Source organism: Cygnus atratus, chromosome 5 (assembly GCF_013377495.2).
Source record: "Cygnus atratus isolate AKBS03 ecotype Queensland, Australia chromosome 5, CAtr_DNAZoo_HiC_assembly, whole genome shotgun sequence".
Taxonomy (NCBI): Eukaryota; Metazoa; Chordata; class Aves; order Anseriformes; family Anatidae; genus Cygnus; species Cygnus atratus.
Window position 1 is genome coordinate 38,071,623 of NC_066366.1, and position 24,487 is coordinate 38,096,109.

The 24,487-nt window shown below is 44.1% G+C and overlaps 1 protein-coding gene across 13 annotated transcripts in view; it reads right to left on the reverse strand.

Moving 5' to 3' along the window:
* Positions 1–24,487, reverse strand: part of BRSK2 (BR serine/threonine kinase 2) — a 304,035-nt gene that overhangs the window by 95,148 nt on the left and 184,400 nt on the right. For all 13 annotated transcript variants that reach the window (XM_050710756.1, XM_035539109.2, XM_035539111.1 and 10 more), the window contains exon 3: positions 13,239–13,324. In XM_050710756.1, coding sequence (XP_050566713.1) covers positions 13,239–13,324 — 86 coding nt within the window. The remainder of the gene's footprint in view (positions 1–13,238; positions 13,325–24,487) is intronic.

The following is a 24,487-nucleotide window of genomic DNA, read 5'->3' on the forward strand; positions in this document are numbered from 1 at the left end:
AAAAAGACAAAGCCAGGATTTTGTAAGCAAGCTATCATACAGCCTCTCTCACACACACACAGTTATATAAACACCTCTATTTACACATGGCCAAGGAGAACACTTCTGGAAAGAACAGTAGAAGATGATTAAAATTTTAAAATCAGGGGAGAGTAATATTTTTAACACAGGTGCCCCTGCAGATTAACAGGGGTTCTGCAAACTTTAGACAAGCGAATTATTTGAAACTAATCAGCCTTTCATTGATTTGTTGGATTTGGTGTTTCATAGTCTAGTGAGAAATAATGTGGAAGCCAAAAATGACCCAAGAAACCAGGAGGGGAAGAAGAGAATAATCAGGTATAAGCTGATGTGCTTATACCTACTGTGGAGTGAGGCTGCATACTAGGAAGGCGCAGGTCCCCTAACCGAGCTGACAGTTCCTTTATAAAACAGCCTTGGCAAAGCTGCGCTCACGTACTGCTCTGTCTTAGACACCTGGGAACCAGATAGATGTCAACAAACTAGAGGGAGTTCAGGAAAAAAAAAAGGTGAATAGTTTAAATTATGAGAAAAGATCAAAAGAACTACATGTGTGCAGCCTCAATAAAGGGCTTCAGCTCTTGCTGCTGAACAGCAGTTATTTGCTGGAGCAGCTGTTCCCCCCCAACTCACATGTTAAGAACTGAGCGAATAAATGTGGCACAACAGGGGCCTAGGAGCAAGAGAGGAAAACCCCAGTCCTCACATAGCACTCTTAACAATCGAAGAGAGAAAAGTGAAATCTTTGGGAAGGAAAGCACTTGCCATGGATGGACCATCTTCCTGTTGTAAGCAGGTGTAATGAAAGGCAGCCAAGCAGAAGAAAACTTATAAAAAATAAAATAAATTTAATAAAACATATTAAAACAAATCTCTAGAGATGTTGCGTAATAGTGGAAAGGAAATAGTTTCCCTAAGGGAGTGGCACAAACACCATCAACTGAAACATTTAAAAATAAATTAGATATAATCTGGACTAAACTGTAGACTTCTATTGGCGAGAGGATTGTTTGAAACCTCCGTGGACTTCTTCCATCTCCACTGCTGCTCTGAGCTCTCCTGTCTCCTTGCCTGACTGCCCAGCATATACTATTCTAACACAGAATGAAAAATTATGCAGTGAGATTATTTGGTTTTATTGCTCAGGGTCTGGAATGACAATGATAAACAACAAATGATTTTTTAAAACTGAAAATTCACTTTTGTTCTTTGTCTCAAGCAGCTCAGCTGGCTTTTATGCCCTTCAGCTTTGTAAGAGGGGCAGAACCACACTCCCCCTTCACTGCCTAGCTCCTCTGAAGGCAGTTTCAGGGCTTCGTGGCCAGGCAGGTGATTGGAAAGGTGACTTCTGTAAGGCAATAAAGCAATGGGGCTTTCAAACCTTTGGCAGTTTGTTTGAGAGCCATCACTGGAAAACTTGCAAACAAGAATTGGAGTTTTTTTCCAAATTTGGAGTGTGTGTCTCTGTTCTTATACCAACAAGGCTCAGCGTGGTCAGCACAACAGATCGGGCTGGTCAGTATGTGCAGTATGATCCCCATCTCTCGAGGCTTTGCTGTACAGCAAAGTAGTTTTATTTCTGGTATTAATCCAACTCTTCAAATTTCAGAGGACAATGACAAAATTAATCCAGGATACTGTCTTTCTGTACCTCAAGCAATGTAATCTTCGAGGAAATCTCTGGAATGGAAGAGGGAATAGTTCATAAACTTGGGGGCTTAATTATTCCTGTTTTCAGAGTTTCCAAAAAGATGGAATAGAAGAAGGAGTACAAGCTAGTATGAGGAAAGTAAAATTGGCTTAATAATAATGGCATTAGCCTTCAAGTTGCAGAAGTGGGACCTGAGCTCCAGTTTCAGCAGCAGCTCCTGTGCACCAGCCACGTTTCATATCCCAGCCAGAAAAAGAGACAGCATTTCGTGGAGCCCCAGAGCCATCTGAGCACTTCCCTTTCTTACACAAATGCAGCAGAGAATGCAGCAAGGGACGGGCATTAACACTGTCTTGACAGCTAGGTGAGTAGGATGGAAGCACAAAAATGTGAACAATGAAATGAATTTCTAAATTTTAGGGAATCATAACTATATTTTCAGCGTTTTCTAACAAGATAGAAACAATTCTAAAAATATGGCAGTATTGACAATTTTTCATTAAAATGAGTAAAAAAAGAGAAAAATCTCGATTCAAAAATCACTTTTTGAATATCTGGATTACCTTCTCTCCTGGAAGAGATAGGTACTGGCCAGACTGTCTGCTGAGTACACCCTGATAATATGGAGACCACCTTTCCTTTGCATTATGTTTTTTCAGCAAGACATTGAAACACTCAGAAGAAAGCTGACACGCAGTAGCCATGGGCACTGTGCTGTCCACAAATTCAAGTCCCAGTCCTTGCTTTCCAAATCCTAGCTAACAGACACTGTCCTACAAGGGTTTGCTATATAATTCATTCTCCCTCTCATACTAGAGACAGATTTGGCTAAATATCCCATATGGCAGACCCAAACCTGGCACAGAATCAATCCTAAAATTCTCCTTGACAGCTCCTTCTCTCACTGTGCCCAGCAGAAGCTGGATACGGCAGTGCATCTTGCCCCCAAAATTCAAATAGCTGTTTTCTTTTCCTGGGAGGAATTTTATGAAGATGATTGCAGTTACAGGCATACAGAAAACCCTCTCCACTGGTTTCAAATGCGCAGTTTTGGAAAATTACAGACCCAGCATTTCTGTCACCCACAGCAGGAACTGCAAAGCAATTTATTTTCATCAACTTCATCTTATTAAAAACACTCAACAAAAATGCACTGACATGTTGTACGAAAAATAAAACAAATTGAAAGACAGGGAGCATTTACAAGGTTATTCATTTCTGCTTGCCACCCAGAAGCACCAGATATAATAATGCAAGTGAACAGGGGAGAACATCTGAAAAAGATTTGTGCCTATGACAAGCTAAGGGACATAGAGAAGCACAGCGACGATGTATCCTGATCTGACAAAGCCCCTAACGTGACAGGAGTTAGAAGGACGACAAACACATTCCCTAGTGGTCAAGTGCAAGAAATAAATGCTGCAGGGATTGTTCCACAAGTACGATGTGGTTATGTTGCATCCAGCATCTCTGAGCTCAGATTTGCAGCTGGTCACCTGCCAACCCTATTCCCTCCAGTACAACTGTGTTACGTTTTTTTTTTTTAGGATAGCCCCCAACTAGGAGATTTTTGATTAAACAAGGACACCATTCAGCACCTGCCTCCATCTCAGTGCCAGCCAAGGTTTTGCTGGCACATGATGGGGCACAGCAGCAGTCAGTACACACGCTATTTCCAAACAGGCCAGCGAGGGGGGTTTCAACATTTTCAAGTGTTGCACCAGTTCTAACCACCACCATGCAGCTTACCCAATCCCCACTAAATACTATGTATACATACTTCTGTCTCTCTCTCTCTATTTTTATGTGAATAACTCCATAAAGGAAAGACATACACATTCTGAAAGGCTTTCAAGCCAAACAGAAAGAACAAATGAAAGAAAGAGCATTATGCCAGAGGCTGGAAAATAAGGCGTACAGACACAAAATCTTTCCTGAATCTGTGGCACAGAAGAGAATCCAGATCTCCTGAGTCCACACCAGTGACTAAAATCCTTTACTTGTGTAAAGTGCTATGGGATTGGAAGCATGCCAGTGCCAGCTCTTGGAGGACCTAGGAAAAGGTAAATAGCATAGAGCCTGAAGGAGAGAAAACACTAAGAAGTATTTTCCTGTGTCTCTCCTTCCCTTTTTATCTTTCCCAGATACAACATGCTCTCATCTCACTCTACTACTGTTTTTCCCCTTTTTTCAGAGCAAGGGAACGAATTCTAAAAACCCAGAAGAGTTGCCAGCACTACTCTCCTATTACATTAGAAGATGAAAAGTGACTTACAGGTGAAGGAAGTGTTTTTCAAATCCTGCCTATGTAAGACTGATGGAATCAGTCTTCCCACTGTAAAAATGGAACAAGCCCTGCTCTGTAATTGCCATCGCAAGGAAGGCTCAAGGAAAGGCAAGGCTGGCAGCAGGCACCCCACCTGCAGGGATAATACAGAGAGAGGCTACATTAGGACAAAAGACTCCATAAGAGCACTTAGCTCTCACCTCTTGGATGCTCCAGGCACACACCAGCTCTTCTAATCCTTGCATTTCACATGAGACAACCATTGCGAGCATTACCTCCTGTTCTTTACAGTTACTCAGCATCTGAGCTGGGCGACGTCTCTGTTGTCTCTTGCCCCTTCTACCCGATGCTGTCCCCACCAGCTTCCTCTCTGCTTGCTAGGACTGGAAAAGTGAGAAACCAACAGGCTTCTGCAGCTTGATATGAAGCCTATTGCACATGGTGTTAAAAATAAATTCTCAGTCAAGGATTTTCCTCACTAGATAATATTCTTTAAGAGGTTGCAAAAGTTTTTGCAGGCCATAGCTTGCTTTCATAAGGACACCAAGGCACAAGGCTTGCATGGTATTTCTTCATGTCCCTGCTACAAGCCAAGACATGAAACAAAACATCTCTAGTGAAGTTTCTGAGCTTCAAGGAGACAACACTGTGGTTTTTCAAGACAAAGAAGCTAAATGCTTAATGCAAGAATGGTTTCACTGCTGGAGGGGAGCTGAGAGATTGCATGCAGCTGTGTTTCATCTATTCCCTTTGCAATCTTTCCATCTGCATCGCAGCATCACCACCTCCCCAGTAAAAGCTAGTAAGTTCCTAACCTCAGATGACCCACTACACACCAAATCAGAAGCATGCACACAGCTTAGAAAAGTAATAACCCTAGACTATTTTCTTTCTTTTTCCCTTTCTTTCTTTTCTCCTTCTTCCTGTTTCACTTTATTTACTCTTTCAGGGACCCAAACAGTAAACAAATAATAACAGAAACCAAACGGTACTGCAAAGGAGGGACGATTTCTGCATGTAAAAAAGATGGAGTAGCCAAGATGAATATAAAGAAATGGCCTTAAACCACCTTCGCATCTCTCAGATTCTGGCTGTATCAGGAACCAGCAGAGACCTCACAGAAATTCTTCCTCATATCTGATCTAAACCTCCCCTTGTGCAACTTGAGGCTGTTAAATGTTAAAAATTCTTGTCTAATTTTAGCTAGATAACTTCTATATTGATTGATTTATCTTCTGTTTCATTTTGATATATTCTTGCCCTACTACTAGCAAATTCAAAATACATATAGGATCATCACTGCAATATCATTTTCTTAGCTTTCCACTTCGACCACTCCTTCCATGTCTCCACTATCACCTTCTTTTGTTAAATTTCCATGCATTTGTTAAATTTCCAGGCAAATAATTCTGTGCTTTCACAACATCCCCTACTCTTGGAAGGACACCATTCTTCTTAACCACAGAGCTACGTCATTGTTTTTCTTCAGCTCATTCCTGAAGACCGTTCTTTGCCATAATGCTTGACAGCAGCTTGACTTGCCCATCATCAGCAGTTGCTTTGTGATCTGAATTCCAAGCTGACTGGTACACAGATTCTCTTTTTGCCCCCTTCTTGTCCAGTGCCAGTACAGCAAGGTCTTTTCCATGATCAGATTGCCTTTGTGCTGCAACACTACAAAGACATCACTTAAAACAGCTGTGAAGACATCATGATTTCTCCTTCCCACCTGGTGGATTATGTTACACCTTATTAAAGGATGTCTCTGCCCAGGCCTTGGGGAACTTTGAGAACTAACTCACAGTACTCCCACTGAGGCAATACTGCTACATGCTACCTCTAAAGCAGGGCTGCAACAAAATAAACAGGCTGGCTCTGAGCAATGCCTGGAAAAATGCTGTTAAAGAAAGACCGTCTGGCACAGAAAACACCAGGATCATGCATTACCAGATATCTATGGCAGAATAATAACAACAAAAACAAACACCCCACTTATAATTTGTAGAAGATGAAAAGCTGTCTGTAAACCATTAGCAGGAATGGTGTGAAATACTAAAATTCGTGCCAGATGGGATTGCCCACAGCAGCCCATCACTATACATCCTAGTGTGGGTATGCAGTTCCTGTTTTCTCAGCCTTATAGATGAAGAAAATTTATGAGACATTCACAGCTACACAAATTAGATCCTCTGGGGCGATACAAATGTATTTATTACTATAAAAGTATTAAATGGATAGAGATCTTTTGATGAAAGCTCATACTGAAACACAAGGTATTTCAGGTAAATGTTATAAATGCTAAAATAATACAAGTAACAAGAATAGTCTCTGGTGCTCTAGGAATGGTAGTCAACTCATGCAGCTTCTTGTTTTGGTCAGGCAACAGGTTCAACAGGGCATGTGATTAGCTGCCCGTTAGGGAAGCAGTTAATATTCCATTTTTTATTGAATGGTACAATATTTACCCATATGATGCACAACCTCAATTAAACCTAAACAAGTAGGTTGGTCTTCTACATGTGCCTGAATTTAGTCACCGCTGGGTGATGTTCTAGGGCTTTTACTATGCCAGAAATTAGACTGGGTATTCATGTGGGGCTGGCTAGCTTTTAAGATGCACAAATTCAGGTGTGCACTACGAGATGTATAACCCAGATACAATTATACAGGATGAGATACAGACAAAAAGAAGGAAAATCAGCGGAGTTCCTGCTTATTTCCTCCATGCTGAGGAGTTTACTGCTTTGTGGTACAATGCCTATGGGTAAGGAACTTTGTGAAATGACCATATGTGCTGAGATGCTCATCTACTCTTGTCATATCATTTAATAGATGATGATTATATGAAAATCATGAGAATAATAATATGAAGACCAGGGAACATGGCATAGATTAAGACAATCTGGAGTTGACACAGATGTCCAAGCAATTACTGAGGCCAGGGACACAAGTCAAGCAGGAATCTCCTTTATAAAAACAGATATATCTTTAGCTCTTTCCTGTCCCTACACTTCTTAGAGCCCGTACATGTAAAAAGCTCTTGCTCTATTCCACAAAGATCAGCCACAGAATCATACACAAACCAAAAGAGCCACACCACAAATGCCATTTGCTAGGCACCAGCACCAATCCTGTTGAAGTGTGAACCATCCCACAGGAAACCAAAATCCCCAGCAGATGACTCATCAAAAACGAACTACTTTCAGCTAAGAGCTAGAAAACTCAACACATTTCAAAGCTGTGGTGAATCAGTAAGAGATCTGTCTGGAATGACAGACTGCCAAAGAAAAGCCTCTAGAAAAAAAAAGTCCTGGCGATTCCTCTCCCATGCTACCACTCCGTTTGTAAAACACCCTTTCATGCATATATATGAAACAACATCTCAATAGCAGAGGAAGGGTTAAAAGCTGCCCAGCCCTGACTGACAAGCTTTAATTCTTTGACGGCTTTTTCCCTGCACTGTTTTCTATTGATTAAATAATCTCTATCAGATATTAAGCCCCTTGTTATTGGCGCAGCCTATAAATTATTCAGAAGTTATATAAATTCTTATGGCGGGCATGAATTTTTAAACCCTAATTTGGCACCAGGCCAGGAACTCCTTATTTTTTATTTTTTTCCTTGCCTGCAAGAAAATGTGCACGCATTAGATTTCTTTTTCCAAAAGACAAGTTTAACTGTGATCTGCTTGTTTGAGTGGAGATCATATTGGGTTGCAAATTCTGTTTGGACACGTAGAGAGTGGGGGTTTTAGAGAGGAAAGAGAGGTAGCAGGAATTGATGCTGTTGCGCTCTGTACCTGTGACTTACTGGGGATGAAAAGTGTTTCGAGCACTGCCTTCACGGAGAGCAGTCACGCATGCCAAGGCACCACAGCATCTCCTGAATGGGCACACAAGATGGAAGAGACCAGAGGGATCCTCTGTGCAGGACGGGCTGAGCTGAGTCACCATGCGTCGGCTCACCACTGCAAGTCTGCCAGAGACCGTACACTTCTGGGGTTTATTCTTAAGTGCTGAGAGGCCTTTCCTTTAATGACAAAGGCCTGGATACACCCAAAGTTGCACACAAATTCTCTGAAGGAGAATTTCAGCCCTTAAATACGCTGAGGATGTGGAATTGCATCTCCCCTTTGCCGTTGCTTGTGTGAGAGAATTGCCATGCTGAGGGCCTGCTTCCCAATGCCAGGCCAAGAGGCCCAACACCACGGATGTTCACCACATCATGTGTCAGGCAGTGAGCAGAGGACACCATCAGGCTTTTGGGCAGAGCTTATTAAGGCTGTGTTGCACCACCCCATGCCAGGCTGGCGTCCCGCAGGCCGTGACACCATCCCGGGCTCAGCACCCGCTCCCCTCGGCCTCCCGCCAGCTCTGCGGCCCCAGGCCCACCTGCGACACCCAGCCCCACACGCACTGGCTCTGCTCCCAACTCCAACCGCCCCTGTGCCTCTAATTCTTGGCAGTACTAAAACACCTCAGCAGCAGAAGAAAAGGGGCCAAAGTGGCTGGTTGTGAACATTTCTCTCATTTCTAACCGTGGCCCAGATGGGACATCATTTTGTCTTCCAGTCATGTTTTGTTTTCTTTCCCTGTGTCCACAGCATCTGACCCCCCATGACCAGACTACCAAGAAGCATGCCTATCAAGAAATTAATTTTCAGTGCTGAGCCCTTGGAGCCACTCCAACTCTCTGAACCCTCCTTCTGCCTTTTGACAGCTTTTCCCCACAGATGGATCGATTGCCAAAGTCCTGGGCTACCGATAACAAAAAAACAAGCAGAATCCTTTCTTCTCTTTCTCGCATCCTCTGTCACCTCACAATTAGTTTTTAACAAAAAAGGAACAGAATTACAGGAAAACCCTGCAGGAAAGGACTGGCAGCATGAATGCCTCTGCAGACAGCACTGGAGCTGTAAGTCTTTGACACCTACTGGCAGCTGGTCTTGTCTAAGCCAGAACCGTAAGCTGTGGTGGGTAGGAGGACATTTTAATTTTGTTATCTGGCTCATTGGGAAGCACCTTCACCTCTGAAATCAGGAGGTGGCGTGTTGTGTACATTGCAACGAGGCTTGGGCACTTGCCCAGTGATAGCACGGTCCTGCTGAATGATGAGAAGGGGAACTGTTGTGCTCGGAAAAAGAGCTGATGCATGGTGCATTTCAGAGAATGGGAGACGATGCCAATATTCTGATGTCCACTCTTTCTCTCAGAACAGATTCTTCTTTAAAATGCTGATCAAGTTGAACAACAAGGAGATTAAAATAAATGTTCCGACAAAATTTGAAAAAAAATCAGAAGCGTAAAGATTAAAAAATGCCTGGATTTAAATATATACATATATATACAAATAACTACATGCACCTGTGAGTAGAAATTTACTGGTATATATACAGCCATATTGATGGAAAGGGAATCGAGACATACTAGTAGAAACATCCACAAGAAAAGGGCACAGAGTGGTCCAAGGATGTCTTTATTCTATCTCATTCCCACCCCCTGCCAAAACTCCACTAATTTAAACCGAACAGATGATGAAATGAGATTGAACAGATAATGCCAGCTCTGTCAGGACTTCTCCAGCAAAACTGTATCAATGTGACATATCTGCTTTGGAAAGGGAAGGTCCTTTCCCTCTGGACTCTATGATGGTAATTCTGTTGCATGCAAACAGTTCCTCCAACAGTGGGACAATTGCTTTTATAAGACCACGAGGAAAACTGAGTTTACTGCATAAATGTACATTATCAGAGATCTAAAAATAAAATGTAAGATTGTTTCCTAGAAAAAACCTTCAATCATGCTGGTTTTTCTCCCCTTATTTAATCCTCAATGCCTGTTCATGAGAACCTCGTGCTCATTCACAGTGGTAGAGCTGTTAATAATGTATAAACTCCTCCCTCCTCTGCTACACAAAATTCCATCTTGGGCCAATTCAGGGAAGACCTTTTCTATATGTAGCACAGAGGAAAGAGGACCATCACCCCAGTTAATGTGGTTTATTTGCCACACAGAAACCATAAGACTAAAGGACTGTTTCCCCTCCACTGTGCATTAAAGAACGTGTCTAAAACTCAGCTTTGCTGTTACCTTGCTCATTCCCTTAGTTTATTTACATTTCCCTACAATTCCTGACCATCTGAACCTGGTTAGTCATAATTACTGGTGCACACTCAAATTTTGGTAGCTCATTGATCACTCCCTATTATGAGTCAGCAATATAAGTTGTTAGAGTGCTCTGGACTTACCCCACACCAGCCTGCTTTACCTCACTCTCTATCTTTAAAATGGGAGGACGACCTCCCTGCCCATCTTTCCAGGCTTTTTTGTCCCTTAACATTATCTGTTGGGAGACAGGGAGGCACAGATTGCCTATAGCTATTTCTAAATTACCTGTTACTGTGGGGTCCCAATCTTGCTTAAAGGCTGTCAGTGTGATCATGCAACAAATACAAGATAGAACAACTGTCTGCAATAATACTATTTTAGCCAATGTAATGTGTATCTGGTGTGGTGTATCAGCACACATACAGAGAGCTGCTGTGGAGCTGCATTTTTCCCCTCTGTATCTAGAATTGCAGTCCACAGTCTTACGGTTAAGTACGACAACTCAAAATATAGCATATAGAGCTCAAAGTCTTAGGGCTCATAACCATCTCCATCTCTCCAACCACCTTGATAAAACCAGTAACACCGCCACCACCAACAAAACAAATGGAAAATGACTGCTAGGCTAACACAGATATGCTAACAAATTTTTGTTATTATTTTTTGAAACTCATTTTCAGTGTTAAATAAACTGTGGAAAAAGGACTTGATTCATGGTTGCATTAGGAATCTACTCAACCAAAGCCCCTTGTCACAAATTAAATCATAAACCAAAAGTCAAACATGATTTGTGAAATTAACATTAATTGAGGAAATACTCCCTGGTGCTGCATCGTGATTAGTCTCTGGCATCTGAAATATCACCCATAATTCACAAGCTCCTCTGAAACCATGCCACTATCATTACTGCTGAGATGGCAGGCATGATGGAAAGGTGCTGCCACAACCAGAGAGCAATCCTTCTTTTGGTGCTGGTGAGAACTAGAAGTCACAGTGTCTTATTATTTGGGAAAGTACGTGCATATGCACTTCTCATCCCACACACACTTCACCCCTCCACAGGCACTCTCTTCTAACTCTTAGTTTTTATCCAAGACTATGATTGTTTCTAATTTTGAACAGGAAGGCTTGGCAACAGCTCTGCATTATGCCCTTTCTTTAAGATAGTGACTAATAAAAAATGAAATGTATTAGGAGTCACTGGCACTTTCAGGGAGTTAGTGTCTTTCAGCAGAGGGATTCAGTGCCTTAGTGCGGAGAGGCAGACAGCAGCTCTGACACAGCTCTGACGGGAGCAATGGCACAAAGATGACTTTGTGTCACTGGCAAAGCCCGATTTGGAGCCCAACATGTTTTAGAAGCCAGGAATTCCAGATACAGCTTAAAGATATGGGATGCTTTCCCTTTACAAGGTGATCTTCAGCAGGAAGATAACTTGTCTGCCAAGAAATGCAGTCATTTTTGGAAGTCTTGGTGTAAGACCATCCCCACTGCTCTGAGCACTAGATACTCTTTGTTTGGAGCAAAATATGCCCCAAGCCTTTCAGGGGAAAGAAGGATTGTTCAGCTCAGCTTCTGACTTCACTGGTGTTCAGAGCAACAAAAATGCTTCAGTACCTCTATAACCCCTCTCTTCACTCCAAGTGATGATCACGGCCTTCGTCCTTCAGGTATTCCTACGTTGTCTGCACCACACGGGTATACCACACCTACCTGGAACACATCAGCTGCACGCTGGGTTAGGGCATGTGTTGGTGTGTGTGTGTACACCTAAAATACACAACATCCAAATAAACAAGAATCACAAAGAATATTCCTTCTCTCTTAACTGAAGAAAAGCCTGGGGCCTGATCCAACCCACACTGAAAGCAGAACACAGAGGCGTGCACTCTTACAAATGGCACCAACCCCTTCTTCTCTGGATTAAAGGACAATATCCTGGCTGTTAAGCCTCATTTCCCTTTCCTATCCCTCTCCTGCACACACAGCAGTCTGCATCACATCTAGGCCTCCGTCCTCAGCTGGGGCAAACCAGGTTTAATGGAGCCATGACCATTTGTGCCACTGAGGATAGAGCGCTCAGCATCCAGCTCAGAAAGCATCTGAGCCAGCCTCCACCCCTTGCCTGCACGAGTGCACTCTGGCAAACCCACTTCACCACAAATGGCAGGCGCTGCCCCAGAGGAGGACAGGAAATCCAAAAGAAATTACTGCCTGCTCTACTAAGCTAACCCTTTGGCACAGAGGCCTCACTTCCTAGAACAGGAATTCATTGCTCCAGTAACAAGGCTGGCTGAAAAGTCCACGAGGGATTGTTACCTCCATTCAACACACTTTCTTTGGGTAAACAGTTATTCCCTTCTTGTGTTGTGACATTAAGGAGAGGTCACTGATGGATGGTGGTTCTTAAAAATAGTTTAATTTTTTTTAAACACTCTCTTCTACTTGCAATAACCTGTTAAAAAGCTGAAAATAACATTGAGTTCCCTACTGGTTTGCCCTTTTCCATTTGGAGAGCATTGATTTTTTTTTTCCTGTTGTGCCAAGATTAATGTGGCCTGTTTGTTTGACAACAGATTCAACATATCTAGTGCACTGTCAAGCTAAAATGACTCTGTCTGTGGGCAACATCCCTGCTTGGAACTGGCAATGATCTGGGAAAGAAAGGCTTTGCTAGTTAACTCTTACTGCTGAACCATGAGCAGATTTCAGTGGCCCTCAAAACCGAAATTTATTATTGATGGCAAATTTAAAACACTGCCAGTGAGAGTCAAGGGATTCAATGAAGACTATTAGGCAAGGGAGGTTATCCAAAACATTCACTTAACAATCTGTTACGGTTTTGATTCCAAATGGTTCCAGATCTTACAGGTACAAACCTTCCTCTCCTCTTGCTCCTTGATAGAAAAAATTGGTTTGTTCTCTCTCCTCCATTTTAAGTAGAAAAAGAAACAGCATATAAGCAAAGTACAAAGAAGAAAAGGAGAAAAGCCAAGAAGATATGGACTGTTCCTTCCTCATTCAAATATCAGATACGACATGGAGACCAGATGAAGGTGAACCCCCCCCCCCCCCATTCTTTTGGAAGTGACACCGAGTCCAAAACCCTCCTCTCCCTCCCATCCTTCATCCTTCCCTTCCCCTTTCTCTGGCAAAAGCCAGTAATACCTACAAATATTTTTTATTTTCGTAAACATCATGCAGCTTTAAAACGTGGGGATGTTCTATCAACTTCAGGATGGCTATTTCCCGCTCCACCTGGAAGAAACAAAAAGAAATACAGAAGATCAGAAGTTAGGTATTAGAACGTACTACATATCGCCACACATTTTTTTCCCATTTATCCATTTCCCACTACTCTACATATGCTGGGGATTCTTCGACTTATAACCATGTATAATGTTTAGCAATCAGATACTTTAAGAAAAAATAATTTATTCAGCCTCAGCACTCCTTGCCCTGCAGGACAGAAAAAAAGCAAAGTTTCAAAGTTCAAAGAAAAGTCCCAAGTCTACCAAAGGGAGTCAACGGCAGGAGCTAGACGAGCATCCAAAGCTGCTCCTGCCTCACAACCCAAAGTGGTGACAAATTCCCAAAGTATGGAAGCTCCAGCACGGCATTTAGGGCTCTCCTGACCTCCCACAGGCACAGGAGTGGCCACATGGCACTATGTATTGCATACTCCACTAATACAATAAAATTCCCATTCTGAAGAACTTGACATGTATGTAGGGGAGACAAAGAGTGGAAGAGCAATGTGATTTAATAGCTGCAGAACTGAGGCACAGAAAGAGAAAGAAAGAAAAGAAGTGACATAAAAAGTACAAGGCACAACAAGAAATTAAACCCAATTACTGGAACCTCGGTGTTCAGAGCCTTAAGCATAAGACCGTGTTTTCTCTCCATTCCCAATCTGTCTAAGCATGGCTACTTCTAAGAGCGTGTCTTTAACTCTGAGTTAATAAGTTGTGACTAAGTCCCTGTAATTAGCACAAGTCTTGTTCTTACCCAAAATTCCTATCATGACTGCAATGTGGTTTGAACTTGAATTTACTAAGGGTATTCATTAGAGATGAAGTCAGTGCAATTCCTCAGCTGCTAGCAAAATTGCTCTGTGCTGCTCAAAGCCACACTGTAACCGCTCTGATTTGACCTAGGCTAACTTGAAGGGAGAGAACGTAGCACTGTGGAGACTGTAGATAACCGAAATAAACTCTGCAACAAGACACAGTCTAAGCAATGCACAGTCAGGCATGACAAATTTCCAGGAATCCACAAAGGCAAGAAAATGACCTAAAGATGAAGACACAAACAACTAGGTAGGTTTTTTTTTTTTTTAGTCCTTTAAATAACTGATTGTCCTGAAGCTGCTATCCTAACAATCTATCCTAACAATCAAAACATGAACAAACTACAAAACCACCCATGAACACCTCCTCAGCAGGGATCAGATGAGTAATTAGGAACTCGTGCCTTAATTCTTGATGTCCTTTAATTTCCTGAGATGTCATCCTCCACCAAACCCAAACACAGCCAACTTCCATTGAGTGCAAGTCAGATACTCGACAGGAAATCAGAAGGTGCTAGTTTTCCAGAACTGTGAAGAGGACAAGGGTTTACTGGCACACTGGTTGCCACCCCAGATCTCTCTTCCTTGATACCACCACACAAAAACAACAAAAGCAACTCCAGCACCACATCACACTTGACCTTCCTTGTGTATCAGGATGGAGGAAAGGGTTTTTGCACATGTATCAGTCTTATTCTTTCAAAGATATGCTGCAGACTCAAAAGCCATTTGACAGATCCACTTCCACATCTAGGATCTCTGGAAGAAGCTACTTCAAGAACTGGTGAAAAGTATATCAGGAGGCTCTAACGGATTCGTGTATGTGCCTCAGCATATAAACATGTATGTACACAGGTCAGTGCTTCCACAACTGCTGTGAATTCAGTGATACACAGTACCTGATGGCGACAGCTCTGTAGGCATAACTGGCTCATGACCAGCACTTAGATCAAAGCCACTTATACAGTAGGAAACCAGAGCTGGGTAGATCTCAACTGTACAGCTACTCCACCAAAAAAACAGGAGGAGAGCTCCTTTATGTCATTTTTGTCTCCTCCTCTAAAAGACCTGTTACTCTTTTCTTCTATGAGATATGCACTGATATTTGCAGAGAGCTGTGTAAGCTGAATTTGCTTCAAGAAAGAAGAAAAACCAAACAGAAGCAGCACCCACTCCCACAGCAATCCTCCAGTGGTACCGAGATTCAGACATCAGCATCATGCACCGTAACCATTCAGAAACTGGAACTCCAACAGCAAAGTTCCCTTTGGATGAGGGAGACCAGCTGTTTCAAGGGGAACGGGACCACCACACTAGCTATGGCAGTGATCATCCAACCCAGTTCTCCCTCCTGGGCATCTCCTGCTTGCAGAAGATGAAATTCCCTGCAGATTTGCTCTCTGACTGCACAGGAGACTCACTTCTGAAAACCTCTTGGTGGGTGCTGTGGTGGCACACGTTCAGACCCAGTGAGTGATGGATGGCAGCATCCAGTCACGGCCCAGCTTGGTGGCTGTCCTACAGCAAGAGATGAGGCAGTGATTTATGACTACTGCTCAGAGAAAGGAGTTCAGTTACAGCACTGCATGGCCTGTGTTCAGTAAGAGAAAATCAGACAAGAAAGAAAATACACACTTCCTACCTGCATACTTACGCAAGAAACCAACTAAAAGGAAATAGCCTGAGTTACTTTACTTTCATTGCTTTCAGTGTATGACTATGGAAGGTCCTGCGCATATTTTTAATTTCCTGGAAACTAAATTCTGAGAGGAAATAGTTTCAGAGGTCATAATTTCAACCTCAGGTATGCAAAAAGCATCTGGCTTGATGCGCCTGTGGCAGCGCTTCCCCACAACGTATTCAGTTCAGCCTTGTGCTGCACTCCCCAGCACAGGCAGCAGCCTGCTTTCCACAGTCTGCTGCCTTCTCTAGCTGTAATCCAGGGATAAAACTAACCTACTACTCGTCCAAGTAGGACTTTTGCAAGTCCTTTGTGCAAGCCTTCAGGGCTTTATGAAGGGGAAGTGTTACTACTTTACTTCTCCTAGTTCAGGCTTTGGCCACTGTGTGGCAAGACAGCAGTGGCTGCACTTCAACGACAGATTCCCAGCTCTCGGAACAGCAATCTGATAAAGATCATCCTCAAAGCCCTTCCAGCAGTGCCGTGCCTCTTCTCCCCTCCAAAGGAACACAACAGTTCCCAAAAGGCAGCAACGGACCACGCTCATGACATGACTCCTGCAGGTGCTGTCACTGGGGGGCTCTCTTGGCTCTTATCCCCCCAGAGAAGCCAGAAATTGGTAGGGGTTGGACACCAAATGGGGGTCTCAGTAGCGGTTTTCTGCTCAGGAGGATGGAGCGCCAAAGGAGAGGAATCTCCTTTATACAAAAAAAAAGGAGGCCTGAAGCACCAAGTGGCTTTGCCTTCCTCCCCAGAGCTGTGCCAGCTGCTGGCAGGCCTTTTCTGCGCAGCCCTGGCCTTGCAGGGTGCTGTCCAGCAGAGCTGGCAAGGCTGGGGGAGCAGAGAAACCCTGCAGGGGTGTTTGCCTGGATGCAGATGCAATTATCAGAAAGCAGGCCAAGCTTGGAATAGCATGTCTAGAGAGGCTCAGAGTCTGTGCTAAACAGGAAACATGGAGAAACATTTGCATAACAGTTAAAAGGGAAAGAAAAAAAGTGGAGCCCTCTGCGTCACACGAACACCAGGGCACGTGATGGGATCCCAGCGATAGCCTGGGTTGCCTCATGCCACGGCGGGTTATCGACCATGTAGCACTCCAGTGCCTTGGCGCTGGGGGAAAAGCTGTGAAAGGCAGTGCAGGGCAAACAGAGACACTCTGCTAACTTGTAACCTTGCAGGTGCCAATTAGGGGCTTTAAAAATCTATGCAGGAGGCTGATTTGACAGGATGCTCCAGTGATTCAGCTAATGACAAAGAGCAACATGAGGGCAACACAACCCTTAGAGGAATAATGCAAAGCTCTGCTTCCTCTCCTCTGCCTCTAATTCACCCTCCTTCTTCCCCCCAGAGGAACTCGCATCTCTCTGGTTTAAGCCCATCTCATCAGCACAGTTTCCTCTGACAACAAGTGCTCTGCTCCCTCGCCTTCCACACCACAGACACACGGGGTGCTCATTCACCTACAAGGCACGGAGAGCAGGTGGAGGGAGCCGTATGCCATCCTCATCGCGTGTCTCAGTGATGAAGGAAGGTTCCTTTTCTCTTGTATCCCCGTGCTCAGTAACAATTGGGTCACCCATCACCCATGCGGTGCTGTATTTGAAAAATGAGGTGGAAAGCTGTCTCACATTACCAGGCTGTATTTTACCCACCAAACCTGCCCAAGCACTAGGCACGTCATTAAGAGCTGTATTTCTCAAAGACCAGCTATGCCCCAAAAGCTGGGGGACAGCTGATGACACTTCTCCTTGGATGCTTTGAAGTTCACCAGCAGCACTCCACAAAGCTCCCTCTTTCTCCAGTGACACCGGTGACTCCTGTATTGTTCAAAAAGGTGGCCTGAGAAGGAGCTGCAGAGCTGGTGAGGAGAAAAAAGCCCTGCAGGCTATACATTTGTTGTGTTGTTTCCCCTAATCTCAACAAAATGGTGCGTAGCAGGAGAGGAGGCAGGCTTTCATCTAAAACTCAAGCTCTCTAATGTTGACCCTGCTATGGTTTGAAGTAATTAATGAAATAATGTTCAAGACCGTCCCTCAGTTACTAGAAACTCAGTCTGGACATGAACTTTCACCAAGTTCAAAATTATTCTGACTCGAGAAGAACTTCAAAGGATGCAAAGATTTGGATGCTTATCTAACTCCTCAGGCTAGAATTCTGGCTGGAAACCTTGTACCAAAATACTTAATTTCTCCAGTGTCTGGCCTGCTGCAGAGTAATTTGCATTTCCATGATGAGAGCACGGAAAGTACAAAGTAAATCACTGTGACAGTATTTCCACCCACTTCACTGAGCTGAATTGGCAAAAACAAAGGTACGAGACAGCAAGAACGTAATCTCAAGTTCTCTGTAAGGTCTGCGTTTTTGCCATACCAGAAACATCTCATGAACAGACCCCAGGATTTCATTACTTTGGTATTTTTGCTTCCATGAAGCTCGTGTGGAACTGAAAGTTAAAAATGATGAAAAAAGACTGGCTTTGGTGAAGCCCATCTAAGTCACTTTCTCACATTTTTCCATGATAACAGAATAAAAAGGCTATTCTTGAAACGAGAGAACAGCATTAAAATAGAAATAGTTTTATACAAATAACAGTAGACCTAGGGTCACTGCTGTGGGGATATCATTCTTCCAAACAAACTTAAGCCACTACAATATCTAAGCAATTCCGTGTTGTATCAGTTGCATCCTTAATTTCAATGGGAGCATAAATAGCATGTAAGTGGAAAAAAATAGCTTTTAAATGATGAAACATTAAAATATCTTCCTCTGCAGCTCTGAATTTCGTTGCTTTTTCACCGAAAGTGGCCTTTCATTACATTTATCCAAAACTTCTTCAGCACGCCATTACGGAAGCAAATGGAGAACCACAGAAGTTGGCCATCCACAGAGAGTATTTCCTGCTGCTATTGTAGCCATTAGCTTCAAATTTCTGAATATACTGAGCCAGATTCACAATGCACTGAAGTCAACAAAAGACATCAATTGACTTAAGTGGGCTTTGAAACAGACCTTCTAATGATCATTAAGTGGTATCTGGAAAAAATCTTCTATTACACAATTTTGACTAATTAAATGCTTTAGCATGAATTCAGGTTTTCTGCTAAGTACTAGTAATTATAAGAAGATTCTGTAAAAAGGGGATAAATGCGGGGGGGAAACTAGATTTAGATATCCACAGAATCAGGCAGCTAGACAATGCTGCACAAAATACAACAGACAAAATTACTGGAAAGCTGAGCAATTCTTCATTTTATTGAAAGCTCTATTATGGGCTCATTCTACCACAATTTTTGTTTGTATGTGTGCTTTTCAAAGTTATTTCCCCATAAATGAAAATGAAAATAGGTATGTATGAGAAGCGAGCGAGTTGCATACTTGATGTTAAAATTTGCATGTGCAAACTTTTACACCACAAGGCTCTGGTAGGGAAATTCATTTTCCACAAACTGCCGTTATAACAGGATGTCAGTTTCTACTTGTCTTTATTGAAACAAGTACCTTTCCCTAGTGCCTTCAAAATCGCATTGCTAGATGCTGCAGTGAATTTTGAACTTGGGCCTGAAGTCTGAGGGCACGAGACCAGCTGAAGCGGTATGGCGAGAGTTTTCATGGTGCCCTCCCTGCTGGCTTCCCCATCCCTCCACAAGATGAGAGGACACCTGGCCTGGCCAGGCCCACTGATTGCAAGCTCCTGACGTGACGGGCTTTGGAGCCTACAGGTTATCTAACCATGGCAAATCCCTCCCAGGACCTTCATGGTTTAACTCAGCAGTTACCACCTGCAGCGTTTCTCGGCACTCTGCCATAGGCTACCAAGTAAATACGGCACTTAGCCTCATCCGCAGCGTATGCTGCTTTAAGAAGCATTGGGGCTTCATGCGAGGGACACTGATGGGACCTGACAAGGAGTGGATTTCTTCTTTCAGCACTTGAGATTATCTGCTGCCCGGTGGTACGCAGCTACCCAGTGACTGACGTACGAGCCTCTGCCAGCAGTCAGCAGAGTGGGCCCCTTTACACCGGAGGGCAAATAGCCTCCCTGGGCCTCCTGTCACCTTCCGTGAGTGCCACATCCTGGCTGCCATCACCAGGCAGCGCGGGAGACAGGGCACAAACCAACAGCCTTTCTGCAGGGGAAAGGACCTGATATTTCACTTCCTTTTTTTTTTTTTTTTCCCTCCCTTATCCTTGTTTTTAGCTTTAATGCACACTGTGCTTGCTTTCACCCAAAGCAGAATGCTTGCACAGCTGTTTTTTTTTCTGAAAAAAAGAAAATACAAAACAACCCAGGTGCAGCCTGGTCGTTATGAGAAACCGACTACCCCAAACAAGAAGGCTGAGCCAAGTCTTTGTGAACAGTGATAGCTGCTGCCCCAAAGCTCTCTTTGCCACCCCAAATCCACAGGGCTCACCCCAAACTTAGGAGCCGAAGCCTGCCCCCCCACAAGCCATGCTGTAGGCAGGACTCACCTGAAGCTTTTTTCCTGAGGGACCTACAGAGTTATGCCTGTGACACAGCTCTCTGCTGAACTGCTGAAAAAGCAGTTGCTCACTTCAGGGATGTATACACTAAAGACCCCAAGAGCAGGAAGCCTAACAGGCCCTGTGCAGGGACACACTGCAGTTCTTTGCCCATTTTGCTCCAGAAGAAGGCAGAGCTACTCAAATGCCTTGTGGGAGGCTGCGCCCAGCTATGGAAGCACGACCACTACCCACAGAGGAGAAACAAGCTGCAAAACTGAGGGGTATGGAGAGCTCAGCCTCACAAACTGTGAGTGCAGAGCTCCAAACACAGAGCTGAGAGGGAGGGATAGAGACATTACAGATTTAGTACGTGCAGCACCGAACACAAACTGGAATGGCTGAGCCAAAGAGAGGGTGGAGGATGCAGGAGATGCTGAATCCCATAAGGGAATATGGGCAAGCACAAAAGGCTTGGTGTAGCACAGCAGAGCATAATGTCCTGCCAAAAATACAGTGCAGAGCTTCTGAAAGCATTGGTTGAGGCATGTGATAAGGCAGAGGGGTTCCCAAGAGCATGAAGAGCATCCGGGAAAGGGACTGAGACAGTGAAGAGATGCCCACGGCACCACGGACTGGCTCCTTCAGGGAGTGCACCGTAAGTACTAAGAGAAATTTAGAAGGACAGTTTTGGAAAAGCTTCAAAGGATAAACTCTCCACTATTTCCTGTGTGTCTTGGCTAGCTTCTTTCTCCCTCTTTCACTTTTTCTCCATTAGTCATACTGGCCTCGTTTAGCTCTTTGGCATTGTATTACACAAATGTCCTTTACACTTTCTCCTTAATACTCTTCCTGAAGTAATCAATAGGATTGCTACTGTTTTCTTCTCTGAATCTTTCCTTAACGGCCATCTCTGGTTCCCTAAGAAACAAGGCAGGTAAGGAATGCTCCAGGAGAGGGCAGAATAGCTGGAGCTTTGCAGAGTCTGATGCAGAAAGCCAGACTTCAACCCTGCCCTGTGCTACTCCACAAAAAGCCTGATGACATCAACCATTTCAAAGAGTGGAAAACATATAATAGGGGTTTTGTTATTCTACTACATCCTTCATTTTTGGGTGCCCTTGACTCTTAGGTGGATATTTGTATATTAGGGTCTGGTTTCAGCTGAGTTAGCGAAGTTATGGAGATGCAAATGGTAGGGAGCTAGGATGGTAGGGAGCTAGGAGGGATTCTCCACCGCTGACAGCCCCGCACGGCTGGCAGCAATGGAAGCAGAGGCTGAAGCAACCCACAGCTCTCCCCCTCACTTCCATTTTCTAACATGCTGCTGAAGCACATCTGCACCTCCCAGAGGGGCATGGTCCCAGACAAACGACAGCACGGATCTCATCCAGGAACTGCGAAAAGGCCAAGGGCAGTGCAGCCCCACAAAGTTCATGTTTGCACTTCGCTTTGCAGTAACGAGGGAGCCTTGAGGGGCAGCCTGGCAGCAGCAGACAGAGGAGGCGACAGCCAGCTTTCTGCCAAACCGCAGCACCAGCAGCTGCGTGCTCAGGGAGGCCATGCAACCCTTCAGCCCCACTCTTCTTGGCCAGCAGGTCTGCAGCAGCTTGTGTCACACTGCAGCGAGAACAGCCCCAGCCTGACCTGTGCTGGCTCTCCATCACCACTTCTGTCCGTCCATCCTGGCTTAGGTTTGCTGATCCCAAGAGCTATTTATTTAAGGTGTTGGAATTAGTCTGCTTTATCCTAAAATAAGCACTCCAAACACTGAGGAAGGCGCTTGTTTGGACACTGTCTCCACTGTGGTCTCTGCCTATGCATTCTCCGCATTTCCTCCGTGTAGGTTGGCTTGAAGGAGAAACAGTAAGTGAGATCCCATTCAAGGTTCTTCCTAGGAGCAATCAGTCTCCTATCCATGCACTTTTCTAGAGTGAGAGAGATGTGGAATATGAATCTGGATGATAACACCGGAGAGGCATTCAGTATGCATAACCCTGGGGCAGACCTCAATATTTCATATTTGATATGGGTTCCTCCCAACAAATGTGGTCCCTTTAATAGGTGCTAAGGCCTCAAAAAATGGATGTATCTCTGCAAGAACATGAACCAGCACTTCATTCCCAAATATCCCTTCCCACATATACATATGGGATTATAACTTTCTAATGCAGACCCACCTAAACCACAAACATGTCTTTTTGTATCTTGCAAGGCAGGCCTGAACAGCATGGGAAATCAGCAGTGATCTCGAAGTATCTTCATCTCTGGGCTACCTGTCTGAATCTAGGCAGTAGCAGAGGGGCTCAAAACCTATTACCCGCAGCTCTTTGGTGACCCACAGAGCAACATGATCTTCATGGACTCAGTCCCATTCCCAGGTCAGGAGGGAACTCCTGATGGACAGTTCGATGGATATTGTAAAACTCTCCCCTTCCTCCAACTCCCGCACCTCAGTGCTGAGAGTGACACAAGCTTTCCAGATGACACCAGCCCCGATGCAATAGCTTTCTGCCTGCTGCTTCTGCTTCTCCCTTTGATATCACGGAGGCAGCAGAGACAGGAACAGAGGCTGGGAGCTTGCTATTGGGTTTCAGTCTGCAAAAAGAACATCTAATGAGGCAGAAATTGTAGTACAAAGCAAGAGGCAGAGAGGAGACGGAGAAATAAAATTGCACATTTTGCCTCAGTCTTGAGGCTGGCCGTGCTTATTCCCTGTCTCTCCTCAGGTTCAGCCTGCACCAGAAGACATTATGGCAACACTTGTACTCCCCTCAGAGAAGACAATGTCTTGCTCTGTTTTGTACAAGCAACAGAAGCCACAGAAAATTAGTCGATTGCTGCCATCAGCATCCAGGATCTCTCACAGCTGGGAGTTAAGAGATCAAAGACAGCAATGAAGGAACATTTTGTTTCTCAGCTATTTTATCTCTGCTCTTCTCCTATCCTTCCTATCGCACACCAACCCCTTATTGCTGGAGGTGCTGAGGACATCTTGCAGCCAATCTACATAAATATCAGGATCAAGAAACCTCTTGGCAAGGGAGTTTTGCAAACAACACTGTAAGGAGAGGCTCTTGAGCATCTCCAAACAGGTGATGAGGATAAACAAAGTCATTCCTTCTCCACAGTGTCCAAACCTCCTAGAGGTTCAAATCAGAGCTCAGACACCTTTGGGTACATCCTTATAACAGGGTCCAGTCAAACTAACTCTAGTGGTCATTAAGTCAAAGAATGAGGTTCCCCCTCTTCCCCTACAACCCCTTGCCAAACCTAAAACAAAACTGCTCACAATCAGACAGCACTAAAAGACTGGTCATGTCTTGGATCTTTACTGAATGTCCCCAAGCTCACCAAGGCAGAAATCCTTTCTTGCTGTTCAAAGGAACTCAGCACCAAACCACAGAAGGCATACCCCACCTCCAGGTTATATCTATAGCTTACAAACAGTCACGGACTAGTCTGGAACCAAAAAATCTTGATGCAAAACCTTAGAGCGTGACTTGGGAGGTAGCTCACAGCTGTCCAGGTACAGTGCTGTGCTTGTGGAGAAGGGGCAGGTAGGCATCTCAAAGTACTTTGACTGTCCCACATGCCTGGTGACATGTCCCCGAGACAACAGTTTTCTGGGTGCACACTGGTGAGCCTCCTTGAGGTCCTGCTGAGACTAAGCTGAGCATGACACCTACAAGCCTTTCAATCCCTCAGTCTTGCTCTTCAGGAAGCTCTCCTCTATGAAAATTACAAAAGGTTGTCACCTTCAGAAAAGAGAACGCTGTTCTTCCTGGTTTGATACAATTAGACATAGATTATTAAAAATGGATTGAGATTACAGAAGAAAAGCAATAGGAAATACCTATAAAGTTTTCAAGCATATTCTCTGGAGTCAAATATTTTTTTCCACATTTTCATTATACTTTCCAATGCATTATTCAGCCTGGTTGGACTCCCAGGAGCACTTAGCTTTGGCCTACCTCTTTATCTCAAGATCTGTGGGACTTCTGCTACTAAATGAGACCAGAGTTAGGCAGCAATGAATGGCAAACTCCATCTTTTAGTTCTGTGTCTCTAGAGATGGGTCTTGCAATGTGAGGTCTGCCTCGCTATTTATGAAGATAAGTCTGGAACATTACTTCCCAGATCCCACTGATAACCACACTGTAGTATTTCTGAGCACTTCTGAGTCATGACACCGAACTCTTTAGCTTTA